The 26,026-nt window shown below is 46.6% G+C and overlaps 4 protein-coding genes and 2 long non-coding RNA genes across 13 annotated transcripts; 4 read left to right on the top strand and 2 right to left on the bottom strand.

Annotated features, from left to right (window-relative positions):
- Positions 1–599: 599 nt before the first annotated feature.
- LOC6583841 (homeotic protein female sterile) lies at positions 600–12,658 on the bottom strand. 3 transcript variants are annotated; one of them, XM_044007899.1, is made up of 6 exons: positions 12,014–12,658; positions 9,909–10,315; positions 9,580–9,793; positions 3,063–9,487; positions 1,961–2,065; positions 600–1,867 (listed from the first exon to the last, which is right to left on the bottom strand). In XM_044007899.1, exons 2-6 carry the CDS (start codon positions 9,996–9,998, stop codon positions 1,229–1,231), a joined length of 7,473 nt encoding a protein of 2,490 aa, XP_043863834.1. In that variant the 5' UTR covers positions 9,999–10,315; positions 12,014–12,658; the 3' UTR covers positions 600–1,228. The 3 variants fall into 3 exon arrangements, with proteins under 3 accessions (XP_043863834.1, XP_043863837.1, XP_043863836.1); XM_044007902.1 differs by having other exon boundaries at positions 9,909–10,304; XM_044007901.1 differs by lacking the exon at positions 12,014–12,658 and adding an exon at positions 11,550–11,651.
- On the top strand, positions 2,186–17,461 carry LOC122756986. The gene is made up of 3 exons (XR_006356875.1): positions 2,186–2,654; positions 16,983–17,282; positions 17,357–17,461. It is a non-coding gene; the product is annotated as an uncharacterized LOC122756986 (long non-coding RNA).
- LOC6583840 (dnaJ protein homolog 1) lies at positions 12,908–14,167 on the top strand. The gene has a single exon (XM_002009466.4). It carries the CDS (start codon positions 13,047–13,049, stop codon positions 14,022–14,024), a length of 978 nt encoding a protein of 325 aa, XP_002009502.1. The 5' UTR covers positions 12,908–13,046; the 3' UTR covers positions 14,025–14,167.
- Positions 14,094–16,650, bottom strand: LOC6583839 (transcription factor grauzone). The gene is made up of 5 exons (XM_002009465.4): positions 16,186–16,650; positions 15,632–16,124; positions 15,076–15,538; positions 14,800–15,012; positions 14,094–14,708 (listed from the first exon to the last, which is right to left on the bottom strand). The coding sequence occupies exons 1-5, from the start codon at positions 16,306–16,308 to the stop codon at positions 14,165–14,167; spliced, it is 1,836 nt and encodes a 611-aa protein (XP_002009501.1). The 5' UTR covers positions 16,309–16,650; the 3' UTR covers positions 14,094–14,164.
- Positions 17,462–17,777: 316 nt separating the features above from the next.
- Positions 17,778–18,707, top strand: LOC26527737. 2 transcript variants are annotated; one of them, XR_006356859.1, is made up of 3 exons: positions 17,778–18,012; positions 18,123–18,176; positions 18,370–18,707. It is a non-coding gene; the product is annotated as an uncharacterized LOC26527737 (long non-coding RNA). The 2 variants fall into 2 exon arrangements; XR_001449044.3 differs by having other exon boundaries at positions 17,784–18,012; positions 18,136–18,176; positions 18,370–18,706.
- A 762-nt stretch (positions 18,708–19,469) lies between these two features.
- On the top strand, positions 19,470–24,436 carry LOC6583838 (E3 ubiquitin-protein ligase ariadne-1). Of its 5 annotated transcripts, none has more exons than XM_015161376.3 (8): positions 19,470–19,670; positions 20,981–21,500; positions 22,619–22,780; positions 22,902–22,958; positions 23,035–23,684; positions 23,754–23,877; positions 23,952–24,178; positions 24,234–24,436. In XM_015161376.3, the coding sequence occupies exons 2-8, from the start codon at positions 21,285–21,287 to the stop codon at positions 24,313–24,315; spliced, it is 1,518 nt and encodes a 505-aa protein (XP_015016862.1). In that variant the 5' UTR covers positions 19,470–19,670; positions 20,981–21,284; the 3' UTR covers positions 24,316–24,436. The 5 variants fall into 5 exon arrangements, with proteins under 5 accessions (XP_015016862.1, XP_015016863.1, XP_043863861.1 ...); XM_015161377.3 differs by having other exon boundaries at positions 19,470–19,679; XM_044007926.1 differs by having other exon boundaries at positions 19,482–19,557.
- Positions 24,437–26,026: the final 1,590 nt, after the last annotated feature.

Genomic DNA, 26,026 nt, shown 5'->3' with positions numbered 1-26,026 from the left:
TTATAGAATCAAGAGCAAATGCTGACTACAATGAAAATAATAAGTATATATATTTATGCTTGCATGTGTTTGTGTATGTATGTTTATATGTATGTGTCTATATGTATATTTATGTATTTGTAAATTTGTTTGACAAAAAATACACTCAGCATTCTATTTAATAATCGTTCTGTTGTGTTTGTTTTTGTTTCTTTTTTTTTTGTTTTTTTTTCTTTTCTTTTTTAACATAAACTAAACGCTAAAAGTTAACACAATACATTAAAAAAATGATAATTATAATATAAAATAGATTTAATATGAATATTTTAATAAATGAAAAGCATAATATTGATTGTTACTTTTTGTGTTGCTGTATTCGTGTGTGTGTGTGTGTGTATTTGCGAGTGTTGTGTGTTGTGTATGTGTTTGTGTATTTATGCGTGTGTGTGTGGGTTCGGGAATTGGCGTTTGTCAATTGATTTTCTTTATTTTCTTTAACTTTAACGCAACTGCAGATTCAATCCATTTGTCCAATATATATATATATATGTATACGTATGCGTTTGTGTAGTTTATGTATGTGTGTAACCCAACTAAACTATAAATTACTTTTTTCATACTCTGTGTGTTTTTTCTCACTTTTTTGTGGTGTTTTGTTTTGTTTTCGCATTTTTCGCATTCATCTCTCTTATCATTATTATCTTCATCATATTGTTTGTTTTGTGGGCGTGGCTAGCCCTCTTCTTGATTCTGACATCAAGGTGCTGTCCTTGTTCTTCTTCTGCTCTATATACTTATATGTTGTATCTTTTAGTTTGACTTTTTTTTTATAGCTTTTTTATATTTGAAGTTTTTTTTTTTTGACATTTTGTATTTTGTTATTTTTTCGATTTCTCTTGTTAAAGTTTTATTTATGTTTGCGCTTTTTGTTAATTCGTTTCTCTCATTGTTTGTTGCTTTCGCTAATAGTTCGCATTCTCTGCTGTTACCGTTGTTCTTTATAGTGCTATATGCGTGCGTGTGTGTATGTGTGTGTCTGTCTGAGTGTGTATTATGCATGTATAAGTAAATATATTTCGCTTGCTTTGTCACTTCAATCTTTCATTGCTGAATCGCGCCTTTCTATGTTGATCTATATCTGCGTATGGTTGTGTCTGTGTGTGTATCTGCATGCGCGTGTATGTGTGAGTGTTTGTGTGTGTGCGAGGGGTTTACTGGGCGATGCCGCGCCATTGGCTCAATCGTAGGCTCAATTGGCATGCCACTCACCACGGTTGGCGCCGCCAGCGCCCGCCGCATTATTTGAATAGTAGGGCTTGCTGAGCTGCGCCGTCGCTGCCGCTGCGGGCGAGTTGCCGCCGCCGGCTCCGCCTGGGCCACCAGGGCCGCCGTTGCCGCCATTGTTGGCGCCAGGCGGTACGCCAGGCGCGTTACTATTGCCGGCACTGCCGGCCGCACCGCCTCCTGTCACTTGGCGCATGCTTTGGGCGCGCTGCGCCGCTGCCGCTGCCTGTTCGCGCTGCTGCTGCTGCTGTTGTTGTTGCTGCTGCTGTTGTTGCTGCTGTTGCTGCTGCTGCTGCTGCTGCTGCGGATGCTGTGGATAGTTGTTTGGCCGCTGAATGGGCGCCGGATATCGACCCTGACCACTGCCGCTGCTTTGCCCCACGCTGCCAACGCCACCGTTGCCGCCACCACCCACCACCTGAGAGCCGGCGGAGCCGCTGCCCACGGCACCGCTGCCACGGCCGCCGAGTGCATTCATGTTGCTGCCGTTGCCACCCTGCCGCTGCTGCTGAGATTGCTGCTGCTGCTGTTGCTGCTGCTGTTGTTGTTGTTGCTGCTGCTGCTGCTGCTGTTGTTGCTGCAGCACCTGATTCTGCAGGTCCCACTGCACATGAAAGAATTGAGAAGGATCAGTGAATCGGTTGGAGGACTGCGAGCTGCTGCCATTGTTGTTGCCGTTGCAGTTAAGGCTACTTACGCCGCCATAGTTCTTGTGATGCGGCGGACTTGGCTGCGACTGCCCCTGTTTGGCCAGGCCCAGGCTCATGTCAGCGCTCAATGGACTCTTCAGTTGCCTGCCCATCTGCAAGTGGAATGGGAAACGTATTAGATGACAATGAAACGGCCAACGGACGACGAACGAGGAACGAGGGCCACGCGTGTGTGGCATGTCCCTGTCAACGTTCCACTAGGCTTACTCCAAAACACATATGCATATCAATTGTCTGATCGAAATTTTGGCATATTATCGATACACCTGGGGGATAGCCCCTCTCTCTGCTAAATCGAGTGGCCTGTCAAGCGTCAGTCGGACGGAAATGACAGGAGGCGACAGCTAGAGTGAGTGAGACAGTGAGCGGGTTTACGAGAAAAAGTCCACGTTCATTAAAGGGCGAAAGCCTATGTAATTAAAGATATATCCAAGTACTATAATACCACCTCAGTGTCTCAGATCTCGGTTTAGTGAAAAACTTCCTTTGCAAGTCTACCCAGTCTGTCTCAGATCTCGGTTTAGTGAAAAACTTTCTATGCAAGTCTACCCCAAGTTCCTGTCAAATAGGCCTGATTTGTGAAAAAAAAAGAAAAACGAGCTCGTAATATTATAATCGTGCCGCTGTTTTTTCGTTTTCAATTCTCAAATCTTTAAGCATGGGACTACGATATCGGATTCGGTAAGTTTCAGTTTCTTTCATACATATTTGAGTCCCCTAGCATCTGCGACCCCCTAAGAACACGTGGCCTTTATCCACCAGCTTTATGGAAAGATATTTTTTTTGGTTTTTCTGTTGGATCTAGTTTGTGAAAACTGTTTTTACTTGATACTTTTATTTAAATTAATTCACATTATATGATATTTAGTGCAAGGACAAATATCTCGATCCCGTATTAGGCTCTGGCTGTGATTAAATATGAAACTGAGGGAACGCGGGGGTTCGCAGGTGCGGGATGCGAAAGCGTACACACGATAATTAATACAAATTGCTGACAGACTCGCCCTTCATGTGGCTATACATGGGCATGTTTTGGTAGTTAGAGAGTGTGGTGTGTGTGGTTGATAGTGGTCGTGGTTCACTCCTTACCGAGTCCTGCATGTGTCCCTGGCCCTGGCTGTTCTTCAGGTAACCGCCGCCGGGCGTCGGGCCACTTCGGAACTGGCTCATGCCCGCCGCCGACAGCAGCTGCGAGTTCATAAACTGTGTGTTGAAGTTGCCCATCGTGTGCTGCGACTGTGGACCGGGCGGACCATTGGAGCCGGGCGGCCCGCCCTGATGGCCCCCGTACATGCCGGCCGCGGTGGCCAGGCCATAGTTCTGGGCCGCGCCCCCAGCGCCCTGAGGTGGCCCGCCATAGTACTGTGGACCGCTCGGACCTCCGGGTGCGGAATTCGAGTAGTAGCTGTTCGACTGCAGCTGATGGGCACCAGGCGGCGGTCCGCCCTGTCCGGGATGCGGCGGATATATGTTCATGTAGCCCGCATATGGTCCGGAGCCGGGTCCGGGTCCAGGTCCTGGCCCAGGCCCTGGACCGCCGCCACTACCCGCCGACTTGGAACCAATCGCCCCAATGGGCTGCTGACTGGGCGGCGGCGGCTTGGCCGCGCCCGATGACATCATGGAACTGCTGTTGGAGGATATGATGGCAACGGCGGCAGCGTTCGGATTGTTCAGCTGCTGTGAATTGGGCTGCGGCTGGCCAAAGGGACCGCTGCCGATTCGGTACTGCGACGGCATATTGGAGTACATGTCCGGCGTGGGCGCCGTTGGCGGCGGGGGCATATTGCCGCCGTGGCCATGCGGCGTCTGCATGGCGTACGCATTGAAGGCACCGCCAGCAGCTGCCGCAGCCGCCGCAGCCGCATAGTGGCCGGGCAGGCAATGGGCCGCGGCGGCGGCCGCTGAGTATGCGGGCGAGCGGTTCGAATGATCAAGCGAATGGAATGAAGCGTACAGATTGCCAGCCTGCGATGGCGGCGGCGGCGGCGCCAGCTGCGATGAGTTGAACACAACCGCCGGCGGGCTGGGAATCGTTGGAATGCCGCCGACGCCAAACTGTGGCGATGCCTGATAGAACGGCAACTGTTGCTGCTGCTGAGACTGATGTTGCTGCTGCTGCGAGTGCTGCGGCTGCTGCTGTTGGTGGCTAGGCGGCGGTGACATGCCCAGCCCGGCGTGCAGCTGCTTGGCCTTCACTGCCTGCTGATGTTGCTGCGAGTGCTGCTGCTGCTGTGGGCTGGGATAGTCATCCTGCTGCGGCTGTTGCTGGAATTGCTGGTCCAGCGAACCGGTGTCGAACGGCGATCCGTGGCTGCCGTAGACCGGTCCCGGCGAGGACAATGCATGGTGAGCATGGTGTGCCTGCTGCTGCTGCTGGTGATGCGACGGCTGTTGTTGTTGCTGCTGTTGCTGCTGCTGCTGGTGATGGCCCTGCATGTGCACCGCGGATACGGCATAGTGCGACATCTGCTGGTGGTGGAGCTGCTGCTGCGAGGCAGCCACGGCGGCTACAAACGATGCACCGCTGATGTGGCTGCCGCTGTCATCCACCACTGAGTTTGACACCTGCTGCTGTCCGTGTTGGCTGTGCTGCGATTGTTGTTGTTGCGCGTGCTGTTGCTGGGCAACGGCGGCCACAGCTGCCGCCGCTTGCTGTTGTTGTTGTTGAGAATGCTGCTGTTGTTGCTGTTGCGCGTGCTGCTGCTGCTGCTGCTGCTGGTGATGTTGTTGCTGCTGCTGTTGCTGCTGTTGTTGTTGCTGCTGCTGCTGTTGTTGCTGCTGCTGTTGCTGCTGTGCACTAGCCGCATGGCTTGCCTGCTGAGTTGTCTCTGACATGGGCGTGGCCGATTCCCACACCTTTTTCACGCTCGCTATTTTCATATTCAGATCCGCCGTAGAATTGTTTTGCTGCTGTTGTTGATGTTGCTGCTGCTGCTGCTGTTGTTGTTGTTGCTGCTGCTGCTGCTGCTGTTGTTGTTGTTGTTGCTGCTGCTGCTGCTGCTGCTGTTGGTGTTGTTGAGAGGCCGCCTTGCTGGCCGCTTCCAAACTGTCCACCACCTTGAGCGAGGCAGCATCGTCGCTGAAGCTGAAGCCCAATTTCATGTCCTGCTGCTGTTGCTCATCGTCATTTCCGCCAAAGCTCATCTGCGAGAGCGCACTCGATAGGCTCTCGACAGCTGCAGCGGTCGCTGCTCCTCCAAGGGATTGGGGCTTGAGCGGCACAGCGGCAGCCGCTTGGTGCTGCTGCTGCTGCTTGTACGTGGAGTTCTCGAAGATTATAGTGTTTACGGGAGCATTGGCGTCTAACAATAGATTGCCCGCCCCGACCACGCCCACACCAAGGGCGCTCTTGTCGCCAATGGCCGATAGCTTGGACTTGTCGCCAATTGGCGCCGTTGTTGCTGATGCAACGGCTGCTGCCGTTATTGCTGCCACTGACGGCGCAATTGTTGTGCATTCGCTAGTCTTCTTTTTGCCGGGCGCATCGCTGCCTGGGGCAGCCAGTAGAGGCAGTCCAGCAGAGGTGGCGCCGACGGCAGCTGTGCTCAGTCCTGGCGGCGGCCTGGCTCCTGCTGCTCCTACTGTTCCGGCACCCGTCGCTGGGCCCGTTGCAGGCCCATCTTTGTGTGGCTCCTCCTTGGCCACGGCAGTGTTGGGTATATTAATGTTGCTTACGATGTTGGTGTTGGTGTTGCTGTTGTTGTTGTTGCTGCTGCTGTTGCTGGTAGCGTTGCCGCTGCCGGCACTCTTCTCCTTGTCGGCCAACAGCTCCTCCTTCTCGTCCTTGCCCTTGTGCAGTCCTGCACTGAGCGCCATCTGATTCTGCTTGGTCTTGTCCAGGTCCGACAAATTGCCCGACTCCGATTCAGAGTTCCGCTTGCTGTACTCCTCATAGCCCAATCGGCCATACGCACGTCCTCCGCTCGCTGGCTGTCGTCGGAAACCGGCCGTCGAGCTGCCTCCACTGGAGAGACCACCGCGTCCGCGGCGCGAGGGCTCGCCTCTTGGCGAAAAGCCCGCCTTGTTAGCTCCCGCTCCTGCTGCCGATCCAGCTGCTGCTGCTGCAGCCGTCACACCAGAGCCACTGCTGTTGCTGCTCTGATCGGAACGGGTCTGCACTTTTGGACTGCGTCGCGATGCGCCACCGCCTCCACCACCGCCACTGCTGCTATAACAATCCTCTTCTACGTCTTCCGATTGCTCGGACTGCTCACCTCCGCTGCCGTAGTAGCGACGGCCGCCGCTGCCTGCACCACCGCTGTTGCGACTGCTCCAGTCGCTGTTGCTGCGCTGTCCGCGATAGCTGCCACCGCCAGCTCCACTGGCCGGATAGCTCCTGCCCGCGCCCCTCGACGTGTGCAGTTCCTCACGCCCGCCGCGACCACCCCGTGGACTGGGACGCTTGCCAGCCGCAAACTGCACGACGGATGCTGCAGTGGAGGCTACCGTTGAGTTTCGTGACGCCTCCTTGTCATCATCCTTGACAGCAGAGAATCCAGCCAGCTTGGCCGCCTCCGTCTCTGCGCCCTTGTCGCCAGCTTCGCGATCGGTCGCCTTCTCCTCCGACTTGTCAACGGGCTCAACGCTGCGCCTCAATATCTGTGTGGGCTGCATGGGCTCCAATGGCTGCTTCTGGAGCGTGCTGCTGCCCGCTGAGAGGGGCTTCTCCTCGCTGAGGCTGGGCTGACGCGCTGGCCGCTGTAGTATCTTAATCTGTACGGCTGAATCGTGGCTGTGCGTGGATGAGAAGCTCTCCTCGCGATGACGATGATGCTTCTGCTCGGCATCCGTTTGCTCCGCCCAGGACGAGCAGGAGCCACCGCCCATGAGCACATCATCGCCGGAGGAGACGCTCGTCTTGCGATGCGAATTCTCCGAGATGCTGCGCGATTGCATCAACTGTTGCTGCTGCTGTCCACTGCGGTACTCCTGGCCACGCGTATACCTGGACTGCTCCAGCTCGCGGGCACTGGTTGCGCCCACTGATGTCGCATCCTGCTCCTCTGCTCTGGCACTGTCATGACGATTGCGTCCGTAGCTGCCGCTGCCGCTGCCCGCTCGCGCATAGCCGCCTGAGATGCTGCGGACACCGCTGCCGGAGCCGCCTCCGCCGCCGGCGCTGCTGCCACCACTGCCGCTGGAGCCGCCGTTGCCGCTGCCGCCCTTTTGCAGATAGCGGGAGTTGCTGCTATCGAAGGCGCTACTGGCCGAGGCGCTCTTCTCGAGACCACCGCGCGGCAATTGCTGCTGTTGTTGCTGCTGCTGCTGGCGCTGGAAACGCGGCGGTAAATTCGATTGGAAATGCGTCATGAAGACGGGCTTTTGGCCATAATCGCCGGCGGCTGCAGATGCCGCAATTGGAGCCGAGGCGGAGCCATTGCCACCGCCGCTGCCCATGCTGGAGATGCTGCCACGCGGACGCCGCTGCTGCTGCATCTGTTGCTGCTGTCCAGCACCCCCGCCCTCGTCCTCGCTGACATTGGCCAGGGGCACGGCTGGTGCCTCACTGCTGGCAGTGGCCGGGGTGCCACCGCTGTTCTCGCTGAGCGCCTTCTTGCTGTTCATCTTCATCTCAAGCTCCTGCAGCTTCTTTGCTGCCGCCTGCTTGCGTTCCATCTGGCGACGCTCCTCCTCCTCCTTGCGCTGCTTAACACGCTCATAGACGCCGGCATCGAGAGCAATGCCACCGCTACCAACGACCACATTGCCCGCACTGCTTCGGTGGCCGTTCTGCTGCCGTTGCTCCTGACCCTGACCCGGACCCTGATCCGCTGGGCCATCCAAGTCCCGCTCGCTGCTGTCCTTGCCGCGCTGCCACGAGCTGCTGCCCGACGACTTGCGCTGATCGCTGCTGCTGCTGCTGGACTGGACTGACTGCTGCTGCTGCTTATTGTGGCTGTTATTGCTGCTGCTGCTGTTGTTGTGGTGCTGATCCTCCAGACTGGCATGCTCCTCATCATCCGAAAATGTTAGTTTCTTTGTGTAGTCAATTTCATCCTGTTTTGTCCAGCTATCGTCCTTCGCAATCGCATTTAGGCGCTCCAGATCCTCTTCCCTAATGATGGGACGCTGCATTTGCGCCACCTCAGGCTCTACCACATAGTCCTTGTCCTTGTCCTTGCGGCCACCGGGCCCGTTCGTCTGCAGCTGCTGCTGCTGCGGCGGTGTTGTCGCGCCACCACTTCCTCCCATCGTACCTGACGGTGGTGGCGTCGTCATCGCTGCATTGCCAGCGGCTGGACGCTTCGGTATCGCAGCCGCGGCACGAAAACTGCCGAGAATGGCAGGCGAGGCGGATCGGTTGCCGGTGATGCCATTTTGATAGGGCGCTGGCGCCGACGAGGCCAGATCTGTGGAAATGCTGGATGATGCATTTGCCACAGCCGCTGCCATTGTAGGCCCACCTCCGATACCGGAGGCGGGCAGCGGTGCTCCGCTACGCATGAATGACGGCATTAGCGAGAGTATGGGCAGTGGTACACTGCCGCCCGATCCGGCGCCCGCACCGCTCCCATTGGCCGGTATCTGGTGGCCCTGGCCCTGTTGGTTCAAAGCCAGCTCCTTGGCGGCCTTCTCCTGCTGCTGCAGCCAAGCCGCTGGGTCGTTTTGGGGACGCAGGCTCATCTCGCTGAGTTCGCTGCTGCTGCTGTTGCCGCCGCCGCCGCCGCCGCCACCACCGCCGACGTCGTCGCTGCCATCTCTGTAACTGCCGGAATCCGCATTGGTGGCACTGCCTCGATGCAAGTGGTGTCCGCCGTGTCCGCCAAACTGACGACCATGATGGCCATGGTGATCGCGATAATCTCGCTGCTGTTGCTGCTGCTGTTGATAATGATGATTCTGGTGATGATGTGCGTGCTGCTGACCCTGGTAGTGCGCCTGCTGGTCCTTTGATGATTTGCCACCGCCGCCGGCTGCGCCCGCATGACCACCTGAGGATGCAGCGCCACCGTTGCCGCCCATCAATGTGGGGAACTCGTATTGAAACTGTGGACTCTGATAGTGCGGCACCACCTGCTGCTGTTGCTGCTGGTGATGACGGTTGCCATAATGGCCGCCATGCCCGCCATGGCCACCGGTGCCGCCTGCACGTTCGTGTCCTGTCGTTATCGCTGACCATGTCTTGGGTGAGTTATTCGCGTGACCGCCGCTGCCGCTTCCAGCAACACCACCAGAACCTGCTCCGCCGCTGCCGGCCGATGCACCTCCGCTTGTCGCCGAGTTATTTATTAATTTCAAATTCTTATTGTTATTGCTGTTGCTGCTGTGGCTGTTACTGTTGCTGGTGCTGTTATTGTTGCTGCTGCTGTTGTTGTTGTTGTATTTGCTAGCGTTATTGTGGTGGTGGCCAAGAGCTGATCCTCCCGCTGCACTGATGCCGCTACTGTGTCCACTACCGATGTTGTTGTGACCAGCGCTGTTTGCACCTGCGCCACTTGCCGCCGCACTGATCGCTGTTCCGCCCGCGCCTCCTGAGTTTGAGCCGCTGCTGATCGTACTGCTGCTGTTGCCTGAAAGCGCAGCGTGAAAAACAAAACAAAACAAAAAAACAAGTATTTTTAACATTAAACAATTCTTCTCAAAGAAGAAGCTAATCGCTTACCTTCAACAGATGCAAGGAGATTGTTGTTGTTGGTGTTGTTGTTGCTCAAAGGCGTCGCACTGTTGGTGGCGCTGCTGCTGCTGATGTTCGTCTCGGCCTTTAGGGATGGCAGATTGGCCGGTGGCCGCCTAGCTGAAGGCACTTTTCCCAATATTTGCATTCCATGTTTACGCGGCACTTGATTCTTTTGGGCAGATGGTTCACTCGATTCGCCCTGCAAATTGTTAAGAAATGGTTGCATATCGAGGTTTATTGAGAAGGGAATCAATTAAGTTAGCCGTGAGGACAGACATGTGAAACAAGCCTTTCTTCTATATATTTATTCTTACTCGGCTATTCTTGTACATGCGATTTATATCCAACGCTGTGAATTTGGGCTTGGCATTTCGCTCTCCCCTACTTCCCCCCAGTGTACTCATGCTGCCAATAGATCCTCATTAGCGTTAGCTTCCTTTGCCGCCTACTGCTGCCACGCGTTCCACGCCAATCGCACTCGATTCGCTTTAGATGGGATGCAGATATTTGCAGACGTTCGAAAGTCGGACTGTGCTAATGTCGATGTCGATGTCGATGTGGATGTCGATTTCGATTTCGATTTCGAGGAGGTCGAGATCTGTTTAGTTGCCTCCTTGGCGCCTTACGTTTTGTTGTTGCCTTTCCTTGTAGTTTCTCTTCACGATTCTTCTCTGTGTTTGCTGTATTGGTTCTCAGTCTTCTTGTGTGAGCTGTAAAACGACTAATAGCAAGAGCGAATAAGAGAGAGACTCACTAAAAGAGGGTGTGTAATTGGGTGGGGGGTGTCATTTTGTAAGCTGGTACTGCTACCGCTGCCGGTGCTGCTGTTGCTACTGCAACTGCAACTGCTGCTGCCGCTTCATTTGTTTGTTGCAATTTTTGTGTATTGTTTTTTTTTTTTTTTTTTTTTTTTGTTTTGGTACGTGGGCCGCCGGGTCGCATTGATGCATGCATGCGTGTGTTGACGTGAACGTGTGTGTGTATATATATGTATATACGTGTATGTTTGTATGTATGCACACCTCCATGGGGGCTACACAGCCGCCCCATGTCCATAAAATAAAGAGCGAGTCAAGCATAGAGCTCAGCCTATATTCGAACATGCGTGCGAACGAGATGGCAATGAATACCTCTCTCTGTGAGTTGTATGTGCTTGTGCTCAAATGCTGGGCCCCCGCCCCGGCCCTTCAACACGACAACAGCACACGACGGCGCGACCCACACATACAATAACAGAACACATAAGACACAAGAAGTATGCGGCGGTGGCGTCTTCGTGTAATAAATGAAGAAGAACAATGGCTGACACAGAGAAGCCTGGCACCACTATCAAAAAATAGAGAATTGAAAAGGAAAGAGGAGAAAACAAAAGCATCGCATATGCAAACTGCTCAAATTATGCCAATTTATGCTGTTCCTATTTTTATAGAAAATAAGGGATTGAGCAGGTGCACATCAAAAAACTAAAATGCTTGGAAACATTTTTTAAAGTGGCCTATAACAACAAAAACCATTCACACAAACGCACTAACAGACACACACATATATGTACATATATCAAGAGAGAAATAGAGGGGCATCGGGCGACACACGCGCACTTTGCTTTGTTATTTCCGTAGTTTATAATAAGCTACACACCAGCTTAATTATAAGCTACACATTTCCATAGCTTGGCCAAATAAACACGACATTTGCAGCACACTTATTAAGTCTCGAGTCGTCAAAAGGCACAGTAAAATGTGCCGTTTAATAGCGAACATGCAGCCACACGTTTGCTCGCACTCACTACACACACACATGCACACTTACACGTACACGCATTCGCAGAACTGTTTGTGTATGAACGAATGAATTATAGGTTTGCTTGCATTTTCTGTCGTATTTACAGTGTTTTAAGGTTACTGCGATGGATATCTATTCGATATTAGATTTTGACACCAATTGCTTTATTTTACCAATAAAAATTCGCTGCACTTTATCCACCGCGCAAGAAGTTTGCCGCTGGTTCTTCTTCTTCTTTCTAGCGCTATTCTTTTCGCAGTACGTTTATATGCGACTATGAGTGTGAGTGTGTGTCTAGCGGTGGCACAGCGTTGCCACATGCGCTCCATTTATCGAGCCATACCTTTAAAACAACGTTTTTCCTAACACGTAATGCTAACGCAATGCAGTACAAGCAATAATACAAATTATTATTGCAGATGTGTTAATAACATATTTTAAACATTGCCAATGCAAAAGCAAACAAAAAAAAAAAAAAAAACGATAAACCTGCTGTCACCGCCACCACCGCTAACGACAATGCAACAGCAGCATTATATGCAGCACGAGTGTGAGTGAGACAATAAGAGCATGTGGTCTATACAGCAGCAATAACAAAAACATCAAGCATTGAAACGTAAATGTATATAGTGCTTACCCTTTTACACTCAGAGCATACACCGCACACACAGTTCGTTGCTCCTTGGCTCCTTTTTTCTTTCTTTTTGTACGTTTTTTGCACTCTTCTACGCTTACTCAGCCGTTTGCAAAAAAAATATAACCAAATGTTTTTCAGTCACGACACGTTAGAGTGACCCTTCTTTTAATAAAGAGCGCGGTTGCGGAAACGATTTTTAATTTGTTTGCTTTTTCGATTGGCGAAATCAATTTTATTAGTCTCTTGCCGTCGCTATTCAACGCGTTTGGGCCGCTGTTGTTAGCTGTGTTGCGCTGGCTGTCTGCCTGCCCGTCTGTCTGCCTGTCTGGCTTTGGCTCTCCTACGTTCTCGCTTGTTAGCGCTCTCTGTCTCTCTACCGTCGTTCTCCAATGCTCTGGCTGCTGCTGCTCTGGTCGCTTTTTGCAAGTGTATAGATGAAAAATGTAATCGAAATCCAAGGTGCTGAAACTAGTTTGATTCACTTTTCCTCTTGGATTCTTTGAATATAACACACACACACGCTTTATATGCTCGCATTTATAACACTATTTTGTGAAGCATTTACTTTATTATTACTTTTGGTGCGTTCTTTTCACGTAATACGTAATTGTACCATTAGTTTAAATCGTATGTATTTTTTGCACACAGTGCTGCCAGCTTGCGCTTACGGCGTTGCATTCTAGTGGTGAACGATATGTTTTAAATGGGGATATATTCTGTTAAAATGGGGAGCAAGTCTGTTAAGTGGGGATACCGCTGTTAACTGCGGAGTAAAACTTGCTTTTTGGGGATAAATATGTATTGACTTGGGGTTGCATTTGTTTGCTTCAATTTGCAGCAGTACGGCAACGCCAAACTTCGTTACAAATGATCGATAGCTCTACAATCGAATTTGATTAATTTAAGGCGCACTCTCAAATTGTCAGAGCACAAAATTAGCAGTGAACAGTTTGTTTTTTATTTGTCGAAAACGTCAAAAACCTTTGTGTAAAAAAAGCACTGTAAACTGATTATTGAAACTGTATTACCAAAGATGGGCAAGGACTTTTATAAAACGCTCGGGATTAGCCGCAACGCTAAGGATGACGAGATAAAGAAGGCATATAGAAAGTTGGCGCTCAAGTACCATCCGGACAAGAACAAGAGCTCCAAGGCCGAAGAACGTTTCAAAGAGGTGGCCGAGGCGTACGAAGTGCTTTCTGATAAAAAGAAGCGTGACATCTATGATCAATATGGCGAGGAGGGCCTCAAGCACGGAATACCCGGTCATCCCAGCAACCAAGGTGGCTCGTCCTTCGCCTATCAGTTCCATGGCGATCCACGCGCTACATTTGCCCAGTTCTTTGGATCGAGCGATCCATTCAACATATTTTTTGGCGATAACCTTGAGCATACCTTCATGACGGATGAGAACAGTCCGCGCAGCGTTTGGGGCAATGCTGGTCTCTTTCAGACACGTCCCGAACAGGATCCGCCCATTGAGCATGAGCTGTATGTGGCCCTAGAGGACATCAACACTGGTTGCAACAAGAAAATGCAAATCTCGCGCATGAGAATGCACCATGGCCAGTCGCGCAAAGAGGTCAAATTGCTGGACATTGAGATCAAGCCTGGCTGGAAGGCTGGCACCAAGATTACATTCTCCAAGGAGGGCGACGAGGTACCCAACCGCATACCGGCCGACATAGTGTTCATCATACGCGACAAGCCGCATCCAGTGTTCCAGCGTGAGGGCAGCGACATCCAATACACTGCCAAAATTTCCCTGAAGCAGGCGTTGTGCGGCACCACCATCCAGGTGCCCACACTGCAGGGATCTCCATTCCCGTTGTGCACCAACGGCGAAATCATAAAGCCAGCCACCATTAAGCGTTTCGCTGACCGCGGCCTACCCTTTCCAAAGGATTCGACACGCCGAGGTGCGCTCTTGGTGAACTTTAACATCATCTTTCCAGACACGTTGTCCACACGCCTGATCACAACGCTGGGTGAGCTGCTGCCTAATTATTAGTAACATGCGCAAGGACACGCGCATAACACACATACGCGCATAGCATAGCTCACACACAAACACACACGATTCCAGATATACGCATTTAATGTAAATTCCTTGTCAAATGGATATACACAATATAGCTACAGTCCAACTAACTACACGTGCGGTGGCTTTAATTGTGGGTTGTGGGAGCGGGCCATCTTCGCCTTGCGCCACTCGTCCTCATGCCGCTGCTTGATGTGGACATACATATTGGAACGGCTGCGGCACTCCTTGGGGCAATGGGGGCAATTGTAGAGCTGCAGGCCGGTATGGATGGCCATGTGCTCCTCAAGGTTGCGCTGCTGCTTGAAGCTCTTCTCGCAGTACGTGCACTGCAGATTTGTGGTCAGCTTGTGGGCGTATTTGATGTGGGCACGTAGCGCTGTCCGGGAGCTGCACGTCTTGGAGCAGTGCTTGCATGTGGTGTCGGTGCTGTCGTGCGTGAACCGATGCAGCCGCAGGCTATGCTCGTTCTTCAGCCAGACACCACAGATGGGGCACTGCATGGCCGGGGCCACGAATCCCTGGTGCTCCTGCAGATGCCGTTCGAAGGAGGGCTTAAACTTGAACTTTTTGCCGCATTTATCACAGACATGCGGATGCAGGTCTTCGTGTATGGACTGTATATGCCGTCGCAGTCTGTGCACATTCGCAAAGCTGAGAAAGGGAGAGATAGCGAGAGAGAGAGAGAGAGAGAGGGAGCATGTGGTAGAGCAAGAGGTAACATCGTATCGTATTGTGCACTCACCTCTTGTGGCATATGTGACAGCTGTGCTCCAACTGGTCCGTGTCGTGCTTGAGCAGATGATTCCCGAGGCGCCGCTCGCTGCTAAAGGTGCGCTCACACTTCGGACAGGGATACTTCAGCACCTTGCCGATCTGGGCCACTTTGTTGTGCACCGTCTCAATGTGCGTGGCCAGGTAGTCCTGTGAGTTGAGCGACTTATTGCATATGGAACAGCTGCAAGAGTAAATTGGCTATTAATGGCTATTGACGCCACAACCCAAACGAATCGAGCGTTACGTGAAGAGCTTGGGATTGATGTGTTTGCGTATGTGATCCATTAGCTTGGAGGCACGATTGAACACCTTGTTGCAGCACTTCAAATACGCGTCGCGCTGATGTGCCTCCATGAAGTGGACCTTAAGCTGGGACAGGTACTTGGTGCTGTAGTCGCACAGGTCACAGTCGGCGCTCATATAGCTGGCTATCGCCTCCTCGTAGCGCTTCGTCAGCTGAGCGCGCGAGCAGCCCTTCGGCTTCCGCTCGAGCGCCGCCTGCAGTTCGTTCTCTTGCACATCTGTTGGTTCACTGTTTGCCGATTTTTTCCGTCGCGCTCTGCTGCCATCGATGCCGCTATCATCCAGCAGCTGATCCAGCTCCTGGGCTAGCGTAAGCGTTCGCTTGTTGTTGCGCCTCGTTATGGCGCGTTGTGCTCTGCGTTTCGGCTTGAGTTTATGCTGTAGCCTGACCAGGGGCACTTCGTCTGCAAGTTGCATGCAAGCAATATTGAGTTGATGTATTTACCATTATTATTATAATAATTATTATTTCTTCATTTTCGGTGGTCGTCACTCACCATCATCGTCATCGGTGGATGCATTTCGCACGCTTTCGCTGATTTCATGCATCACAGGCTTCTCATCCGTGGCGTGTGTTTGATTGCCGTTGTTGCCGTTGGCATCGTCATCGCCATCGCCATCGCTGGGATCTGTTGCGTGTAGCTGTAAAAACTTTTCGGACTGGAACTGCTCTGGTTTTGGGTCAGACGCAAGTGGGGGCAACTCCACGGTGTCCACATTAATATCAAGCACACTGCCAAGCAGTTTCAGATTGTGTATATCCAATGGCTTCTCGTCCATCTCGTCGGCCACTAGTGGGAACTCGTCAATGTTGACATCGACATCGATGCCCGTCCATTTGAGGGCGACACAGTCGACGTCCACGTTCAGGAACTCCTTTTTAAGTGTTCCCTGTTTTTGCTCCACCAGCTGCCAGAAGTTGTTGAAATCCTCCAAATGCTCGCAGCATTCATGACAGATGCTCGTCGAGATGTTGTCATCGGGCATTATCTGCAATGCATGGACAAACCCCGATTCATTTCATTGCTTAATTGGCACAGTGAAAACTCACCTCGAGCTGCAGAAACTTGGCAATCATCTTGAGCAGGGAGGACTCGGCTAGGGTGTCGTTGGTTTCGAACAGATAGACGGCATTGTTTGCGTTTATGTTTTTTAAACACAAGCGACAGATCATATTGCGGCGTTTTCAACATAAATTTAACCAATTAATGTATTATCAATTGTTTGGTTTTGATTTAGCGATGGCCTCTTCAGATATCAATTTATCGACTTGCTAAATTGGCACCACATCGATGCGCAAAAACCACACAGAACTGGACTTTTTAAAAATGATAAGTATTTGGCTAATGCTTTGCTAGCTATCCAATTAAGGAGGAAGATCTTAATAAATCTACAATGTTGTTTGTTATGCTAATTATAAACACAACAAGATAAATACATATATTATAGAGATTAACTTTGTATTGCAGCTTATTAAATAAAGGCAGTTTACAGCTCCCGATAACGAACTCGCGGCACAATCGTGCGGCAGCGATACCTATTCGAGATGAACAAAAGACAGCTGTGTGCACTATCGATGAAAAGTAATTCAGTCGCAGTATTTTTTTTTTTTGGCGCAATATGTTTCATTTCAAAGTTTTAAATGCATGTACCTTTGCTTTTTATATACATAATATCCAACTAATAAAAAGAAAGAGTATCGAGCATCAGCCTTTTCTCTTCCTCTTTTGGTTTCTACGCATACAAATGGCATGTATTAGCAAGAGAATCTTGATATATTTGTGTTTTTATGAAACAAAGAGAAAATTATAGGTCTTTTATATCCTTATTTATTTTGACATCCCTTAGGTACTGCAAATAAAACGGAGAATTAGTGGATACAAGGAATAATCCTAAGGCGGAATTAATGAACCCCTGACAACGTCGTATTTACTCGGCCTTTTACTTTTAAGTTCGGGCTGCAAAAATTTGGGAAAGCCCAATCAGCTAGTGACCTTAGCTACTAATGTATCGATTCTTTTTTCCAATGTTCGAACCAATCAGCATTGGTGCTTGTAAAGCGAATGCACCAGCCCAGCTGTTATACTGATTTTTATTAGCTAAGCGCGAAACCGACTGTTATATTAGGTGCAAATAAAAAAATGTATGGTATGGCAACGCTTACAATTTTAGCAAATATTTTGAAATTAAATTAAACCACAAATAAATGTAATATTTTATAGATGGCTACCATTCAAGGCAAATAGCTGCAACGTGCCTTACAGTGACAGCAAATACAAATCTAATGGACGAAGGAAGAGACGTCAATGAATACAAATTAAAAAAATATGGTATGGTAATTGTATGCTTAAGCCTTTTAATTGATTATATTAAAAGAATAACTTTTTCCCAATTCCTAAAGATTAATACCCATTTGAATAATAATAATAATAAAATTAAAAAATTAATTAAACAGAACAAATGTCAATTTACGATACATCGTGTTTCCGCGATCGGTGTTATCGATATATCGATGCTGTTGGCAAAATCCAATTTCCACACAATGACTAGCGGCAGCAGCCATGTTCTTGCATCAGATAGTTAGGAGTAATAGGCAAGAAAAGACATACATTTTTTTTTTATAAGCTTTATATTATTTTGTACACCCTCCTTGTGTTACACAAAAACACAAATATACACACACACACACAGAGACACACAAGAGCAAATTATTTATTACAAAGTCAATAAGTCTAAATTGCTATATTTTCCGCAGTTTTTGTTGTTTAAATCTAGTTTTTGCTGAAAGCTTAAGTGAACTTAAAATCTAAAATTAATAGGGACTAATTTTATCATCATATTCTAGTTTCTTTTGCGCGGTACAGTCAGAAATCAATTGGTAAGTTGTCAAGTTTCTAAAACGCATACACACGCGCGCATGCATCACGCGATGTACGAGTGTGTGTGTGTGTGAGTAGAAAATGGAGGACGACCTATTAATGAATTTAGCTTTGAATTACAGTTTCCTTAAAATCAAAAAGTGCAAACTGCAGTTAACTGCGAGTAAGTGCTTGAAATGGAATCTTTAAAATACCAAAAGAAAGGGAAGACAGGATAGCGCCTCTTTCTCGCTCTTTGACTAAGTGTGTGTGTGTGTGTGTGTATATGTGTGTGGAGGAGATGCTTCGTGGACACGTTGCAATTGAGTAATGTATATATCAATCAATGTATTTTATTTTCTTTTGTTCTTTTGCAGTTAACTAAGATGGCCATCGGATGGGTAAAAAGAAAACTTTAGAGTTTAAGTTTTAGAAATCGGTTTAGGCGCGATTAGAATTGTGCCCAAACCGATTTTCGAAACAAAATTTCAAATTAAAAAAAAAAAAAACTGTTAAACGTTATACGAGTTTTAAACGATCAATCAGAAAAAAATATTTATATTAAAATCGATCGTTTGAAAGGCGTATGTGTTCGACTCGGGTAGCTAGACGTTATCCGCGCCGTAACACGAAATAGAGCGGGATAAAAAAAAAAAAAACAATTTTAGATGAACAAAACAATAAAAATATATATATAAGAACAATCAATATAAATAAAAGTTGTGTAACGTTATACAAGCCGAAATGAAAAAAAAAAAAAAACAACAACAAAAATTATTTTTAAAGGCATGTAAAATGTTGCAACAAAAAAAAAAAAATAAAAAAAATACAAATTGTAAATAAATAAAAACGTAACGTTTTACGAGCCGAGAAAATAAATGTAAAATGTAGGAAATTGTAACGTTATACGCGCCTTAACAATGAAAAAAAAAAATAAATATATATATTTTTTAATAGAAAAATTTCGACTGTATTTATTTTTAACTTGCAAGTGGGTGCGAAAGAGAAGTCGGCATCATATAGAATTCTTTCTCTCTCGCATTAATGCTTCCGAGCGAGATCGATATATTGCTATCTCTTTCCCTTTCATGAAACGCGATGAGGACTGAATATCTATATTAAATGCTATTGACAACTGTACTATAAACGCTTGAAAGCAAACGCAATTACGTTTAAATGCATAAAATATATTTTGAGCATCAGTTTTCTTGCTCCTTTGTTTTGAGCTTAAGTGGCCGCCATTTTGAAATCGTCCATTTTCAAAAAAACACGTTAAGCTGATTGTGGTCGTATCAGACAAGGCGTGAAGTTGGCTGCAAATTATTAATGACTCACGCATTTCGTGTCCCAACTATGCGTGCTTTCGGAACTCAGCGGAGACACTAACCAGTAAGGCATTAATGTCTAGGCGCAGAATCAGCTATGTTGTGGCGGTCAGACGATTCGAGTGCCATCTCGATTATCTATAGACTACTATCGATATTTCGTGTCGTGTAGAGATGCCAGATGTTGCTTCTGCGTGAAAATCGCGTCGCGTCGCAATATTGTTGCAATTAGCATTAAAAGTAATTAAAAGTACACAAAAAATATCTAAAATAATGCAGAAGAGTGTCAAATCGAACGGGCTCTGGGGCAGCGAGTAAAGGCCAACTGGAAATTGAGCTGCTGCAGCTGATGTGTATGTGTTGTGAGTGTTTGTGTCTATGTATACAGATGTGTCTGCGTATGTGTGTTGCCTTGATTTTGTGTCATACGTGTGTATGAACTACATACTGTATGTATGTACACATAATTGTGTATAAATTCTGTAGCTGTGTGCAGCAGCAAGTGCGTTGTATTCCCATTCCTTTTTGTTTGTCACTAACAAAAACCAAATTTCAAGAAAACGAGAAAAGCCCGCAACATTTTGATTGAAAACGCACTGTGGTCCAATTGGAACAGCAAGACACTGACGTACATGCATATATACATGCATGTATAAGTGTGTAAGTACATACATACACATAAGTAAAAACACACACATAGATGTGTTTTGTTAGGCTCCCAAAGAGTATTTGCGAGTGTGTGTATATATATAATATATATGTCTGTATATGTGGCCTGTGGATTGTGTTGAGTCCATTGTGGCCTTTGCTGCTATGCAGCGCTGTAGTCTTACTGGGACTCTTTTATTTTTGTTTTCTTTATTTTTGTGTATGGCGTGTTAATTTTGCAGTACTTGCATGACATGAAAATAAATAGATTGCATTTACACATTGACAAAGAGAAAACAAAAGAAGAGATATAAAGATTTGGACAGAACATCGCAATTCATACATAATAGTTAATTACACAAAAGTGAGAAAAAAAAAGTGTTCCGAATGTTTGCCAAATGCGCTGCATAACAACAATAAGAGCAAAACAACAACAGCAGCTGCAACAACAACAACGGTACAGAAGCTAGCAGGTGCATAAACAAGAGCTTAGAACTAGTTCGATCTAATTGGAACTGCGCTGTTAGTTAACAGTGCTCTGTTGGCTGGCTCACATCAAATTTGCATTAACAGCTGTAATTGCATTATTTGCACAGCTGTTCGACCGCACATACATACATACAGTCGTGTGAGTGCGCGCGCGTTTGTGTCTGTGGCTGTGCATAAAATTACATAAAATTAAACAAATTCCAAATTCACTCGTGTGTGTGTGTGTGTGTGCATGAGCGTTTGGTTGCCTATGTGTATGCGAGTGTGCGTATGTGTGCAATAATAATAATAACAACAGCAACGCTTAAAAACATTTATTTGAGAGCAGGTGATTTGCTTCCAGCTCAGCTGCCCAGCAACAACAGAAGGTCAAGTGTCTATGTAATGGTTATGTTCGCATCTCACTCTCCTCTCTCTCTCTCTCTGTCTCTCTCTCAGTGTGTATGTGCGAGTGTGTGTGTGTGTGCACCTGCTTATGTATGCACTGTAAATAACGTATTTAACATTTGATATGTATCTTAAATAGTGAAAAATACGCAGTAACTGGCTAAATCCAAGGGGAAAAACGCAACGCGCCTAACTTGAAACGAGAAAAGGGAAACAAATAAAGTAATAAAAACAACAACAACAGCAACAAAAATTGGAAAGCATCCGCTTCAAGGCAGGTAGGCAGCCCCAAAAGTGGCCAAAGGACAGAGCAGGCAATCAATCCAAGGCTGCAATCCTTAACATAAGGAAAAGCAAGAGCAAAAACCAAAACCAAAGCAAAATCACAAAATCACAAAAGGCAAAAGGCAAACGCAAAAGACAAACAAAACACACCCACAGCCATGGACTCGGATAACGATAACGATTTCTTGGACAACGTGGACTCGGGCAATGTCTCATCGGGCGATGATGACGACGACTTCGCCATGGAGGTGGACATGCCCAGCTCGACGGAGCGGCAATTGGAAACGGATGACTACCAATACAAGGTGCTAACCATAGATGAGATAGTGCTGTTCCAGCGCGAGACAATCGATGAAGTTAATCGAGTGGTAAAGGTAAGTCACACACGCAAATGTCTAAATAAATCCCCTTCGTCTCTCTCACTCTCTCTCGCTCGCTTGATTTGCATGTATGCACTTGTACTGTTATACAGTGAATGGCATTTGCAGCTAATAGCAAACAAACAACAAATGGCAACATGATCCAATAAGACGCTGGCGTCGTTTATCGTTTGTCTGATAAGAAAGGGGCACACCTCAAGACAGTAAAGATAGCGGCAGCTATCTCTCTGTGTGTGTGTGTATGCGTGCGTGTGTGCGCGTGTGTATGTGTGCGTGCGTGGTTCATCTTAGCCAAATTGAAGGTCAGCACAGTTTGATGACATTTGCATTTGCATTAGCTGAAAGTGCCGTTGACTCGATATCACTTGTGTGCGCATACAGTGAAAGTTCGCTTGAACGAACGCGTCTAGTCGAGTGGCGTCGACTCTTTCATGAGAGATTTGGCAAGACTTGTGCCATGCAGCACTGTATCAGCAATTCCTCATTTGAACTATGATTAGCTATTGCTCATATTAACAGACTTTGCCAAGGCCTATTGTCTCCCAATAAGAATTTCAATTGGAACTTCGCGGACAATCCAGTTGGCTACTTAGCAGATATCTTGAATTGTTTAGTTGGTTTCATTTTCATATTTATAATTGACATAACCTTTTAGTGATCCAATTGGATCACTGGGAAAACCAGTTGGATACTCAACAGGTATCCGTCTATACTTGGGTATCACTTTTCATAGAATAATTGACACATATTCAGATTATTTAAAACCCTGAACCTATTGTAAATGGGGAAATCCGGCTATAATGGTCGTCTTTTCTTTTCACATCTCTATATATTCAGTCAACAAGATAAGTTAGTCAATATAATTTTCAATTGGATCATTGACAAACGACTTTTCCGCTTTGCAAACATCTTTATTGCTTTAGTTAGGTATCTTTAGATCATTTCCTTTCGAAATACCTGAATTGCATTTAATTCAGAGTTGACATCTGGTCAGACTAGACCTGTTGCAATATATAGGCAATATATTATTAATGTGAATCATCTATATGAGTGCATATTTACTAAATACGATTGCATTGTGGTTCCGCAATGCGCTTTGTTTCTGCTTACAGCTATCTGCGCACATAACACGAATACTGCTGAATCACTTTAAGTGGGACAAGGAGAAGCTGTTGGAGAAGTATTTCGATAGCAGCGACGATAATACGGAGTTCTTCAAGTGCGCGCACGTCATCAATCCGTTTAACAAGCTACCCGAGGCAGTGCAGCAAAGGGTATGCATCGCATGTTCATATTGATATATCTGACTTGCCCTAAACTCATGCGCTCTCTTCCTGTCTCTCTCTCTCTCTCTCTCTCTCTCTCTCTCTCTATCGCTGTGCCTTTGTTTTGCAGACTTTACGTAGCCAGTTAGAGGAGTGCGAGATTTGTTTCTCTCTGTTGCCGCCAGATGTGAGTGAACCGCTTCATAGAAAAAAGAAAATCATAATCAAATTTCGTATTTCATCAAATTCGAATTTCTTTGCAGTCCATGACCGGCTTGGAGTGCGGTCATCGTTTTTGTCTGAACTGCTGGCGTGAGTATCTGACAACGAAAATCGTTACAGAAGGCTTGGGCCAGACGATATCGTGCGCCGCGCACGGCTGTGATATATTGGTGGATGATGTGACGGTCACCAAGTTGGTGCCCGATGCGCGGGTGAGGGTCAAATACCAGCAGCTAATCACCAATAGCTTCGTCGAGTGCAATCAGCTGTTGCGCTGGTGTCCGTCCGTCGATTGCACCTATGCGGTGAAAGTGCCGTATGCGGAGTCGCGTCGCGTCCATTGCAAATGCGGCCATGTGTTTTGTTTCGCCTGCGGCGAGAATTGGCACGATCCGGTGCAGTGCCGCTGGCTAAAGAAGTGGATCAAGAAGTGTGACGACGACTCGGAGACGTCCAACTGGATTGCGGCCAATACCAAAGAATGTCCCAGATGCAGTGTCACCATCGAGAAGGATGGCGGCTGCAATCACATGGTTTGCAAGAATCAAAATTGCAAGCACGACTTCTGCTGGGTGTGCCTCGGCCCCTGGGAGCCGCACGGCTCGTCCTGGTACAATTGCAATCGCTACGACGAGGACGAGGCGAAGGCAGCGCGTGATGCACAGGAGAGGCTGCGCTCATCACTGGCCAGGTGCGAGGCCTAACTGCCTAACTCCATTGATCTTCTATCTGATACTTATTCTATTCCCCAAACTGCTAGATATTTACATTATTACAATCGCTACATGAACCACATGCAATCCATGAAGTTCGAGAACAAATTGTACGCATCGGTCAAGCAGAAAATGGAGGAAATGCAGCAGCACAACATGTCCTGGATTGAGGTAGACAATGTGAACGGCTAATCTCCACGATTGCTCTCAAAGTAAATCTAATCTATCTATCCTCTCTGATCCAGGTGCAATTCCTGAAGAAGGCTGTCGACATACTCTGCCAGTGTCGCCAGACCCTAATGTACACATACGTCTTTGCGTATTATTTGAAAAAGAACAATCAATCGCAGATATTTGAGGATAACCAGAAGGATTTGGAGTCGGCAACGGAGACGCTCTCCGAGTACTTGGAACGTGATATTACATCCGAAAATTTGGCTGATATTAAGCAGAAAGTACAGGATAAATATAGGTATGCTTGCAGTTCGATCAATTGCATATTGAATTAATGTATACACATATTTTAGATATTGTGAGAAGCGGTGCACAGTTCTGCTCAAGCATGTGCATGAAGGTTACGAAAAGGACTGGTGGGATTACACAGAATGACGCGAGTCCTGGCTGGATAACTAAGGTGATGCATCAAGTCGAGTGTAACTAGCAATTGGCCCTAGTGGTAGAAGTAGCAACAGCAACAGCAACAGCCGCAGCAGCAGCAGCAGCAGCAGCAGCAGCAGCAAAAATTAACAGCCGTAACAACAACAATAACAACAGCTACAACAAAGCAAACAGCAAAAGTTAAACAGAAAACGAAAACAAACAAACAAAAATGAACGGAAATATATATAACAAAGAACAGCAAAGGCACAAGGAAATGTATGGCAAGGAGTATGATGCAGATCAAATTAAAAACAAAAGCAAAAAAAAAAAAAAAAAAAAAAAAAAAAAAAAAATTAAGAAGCAGAAAACCGAAGCAAAAGAAAAAAAATGCAAATGCCGCAAATTGTTGCATACAAAAAGTAAAATACAGATTAAGCGAAAAGTTATATTAAATCATACTATATAAAATATATATGCATATATACATTTTTTCTCTTCGTGTTGAGCAGCAACTACACACACACATAGACATACAGACAGACATGCAGATACATATTGAGAGTTGCTGTTTCCAATTAGAAAATGCATCGTGAATTATAAATGGAAAACAAAGCATCAATAAATCAACATAATTAAATGCAATAGAATAGATATATATATAAACACACACACACAGAATCACACACGCATACATAACCACACACACACACAACAGTTAAATATAGCAAGCAAGTTGTAATACACCCGAGTTTGTAAGCATTGCCCGACTTCCGCTACTCCTTCTATATGTGGTATGTGCTATGTATGTAGTCTCTAGTGTACGATTAGCCATTTATATATATATATATAAACATACATTTTTTTTTTTTTAACTAATTGAAAACAACTATTTTTGTTTGTTTATTGCTCAGCAGTAGCTTTTGTTGTTAGCATAAATACATAATGGATCTGTCTGATAATCAAAAGAAGCAGGGACCGCAAGTAGGAGTTATAGATTTAAAAAAAGTTTACAAGAAGAGTATGGAAAGTATACAGGAATTTTTTTCTTCAGCAAATTCAAAAAGATGTTCAACTTTATTTTTAAACTTTTCAAGTTTTTCTTTTTTATTTTTAAATTTATTTTTAAATATTAAAATTAATTTTTATGATAATAGTGAAAAATAATTATTACTCATCAATTTTTTTTGTTATACAGATCAAATCATAAACTTTATTTTCATCTTTAATCATAAAAAATTAAAAATAATACTTATAACTTAACCTTTCATTATACAAATGATTCAAAGCGCTGACAGACTACATTATTAACATTAACGGGATGTAATGTAATTTCATCTGTCACCAATTTTTATTATACCCTGAACCCATTGAAAATGGGTGATCAGGGCGATGAGCTGAGTCGATTTGGCCCTGTCCGTCTGTCTGTCCGTCTGCCCGTCCGTCCGTTCGTCCGTCCGTCCGTATGTATGAACGCGTCGATCTCAGAAGATATAAGAGCTAGAGACTTGAAATTTTTTTTCCTAGGTCCGTGTATATCACGCGCATATCAAGTTTTTCTTTATATATCGATAACTACTCCCGATATTTTATTATCGATTAAAAGCCTTATCGAAAGCTAGTTATTTAATTATATCTCCTACACCTTTGAAGCTTGAGCTTCCAAATTTTTAATGTAGACTTATATGTATTTTATATAATTTCGATTTTTGTTGTAATTTAA

The sequence above is a fragment of the Drosophila mojavensis genome, unplaced genomic scaffold (assembly GCF_018153725.1).
Source record: "Drosophila mojavensis isolate 15081-1352.22 unplaced genomic scaffold, ASM1815372v1 contig_136, whole genome shotgun sequence".
Classification (NCBI taxonomy): Eukaryota; Metazoa; Arthropoda; class Insecta; order Diptera; family Drosophilidae; genus Drosophila; species Drosophila mojavensis.
Note: the sequence above shows the minus strand (reverse complement) of the source record. Positions and strands in the feature narration are given on the sequence as shown.

Coding starts and splice junctions, on each gene's coding strand:
- LOC6583841 (XM_044007899.1), bottom strand. CDS start 9,998: ATGAGTACACTGGGGGGAAGTAGGGGAGAGCGAAATGCCAAGCCCAAA. Junction 9,794..9,908: donor GCATGTACAAGAATAGCCGA/GTAAGAATAAAT, acceptor AACAATTTGCAG/GGCGAATCGAGTGAACCATC. Junction 1,868..1,960: donor ATCACAAGAACTATGGCGGC/GTAAGTAGCCTT, acceptor TTTCATGTGCAG/TGGGACCTGCAGAATCAGGT.
- LOC6583840 (XM_002009466.4), top strand. CDS start 13,047: ATGGGCAAGGACTTTTATAAAACGCTCGGGATTAGCCGCAACGCTAAG.
- LOC6583839 (XM_002009465.4), bottom strand. CDS start 16,308: ATGATCTGTCGCTTGTGTTTAAAAAACATAAACGCAAACAATGCCGTC. Junction 15,539..15,631: donor ATCCACCGATGACGATGATG/GTGAGTGACGAC, acceptor TGCAACTTGCAG/ACGAAGTGCCCCTGGTCAGG. Junction 14,709..14,799: donor TGTCACATATGCCACAAGAG/GTGAGTGCACAA, acceptor TCCCTTTCTCAG/CTTTGCGAATGTGCACAGAC.
- LOC6583838 (XM_015161376.3), top strand. CDS start 21,285: ATGGACTCGGATAACGATAACGATTTCTTGGACAACGTGGACTCGGGC. Junction 22,781..22,901: donor CCGAGGCAGTGCAGCAAAGG/GTATGCATCGCA, acceptor TTTGTTTTGCAG/ACTTTACGTAGCCAGTTAGA. Junction 23,878..23,951: donor ACAACATGTCCTGGATTGAG/GTAGACAATGTG, acceptor TCTCTGATCCAG/GTGCAATTCCTGAAGAAGGC.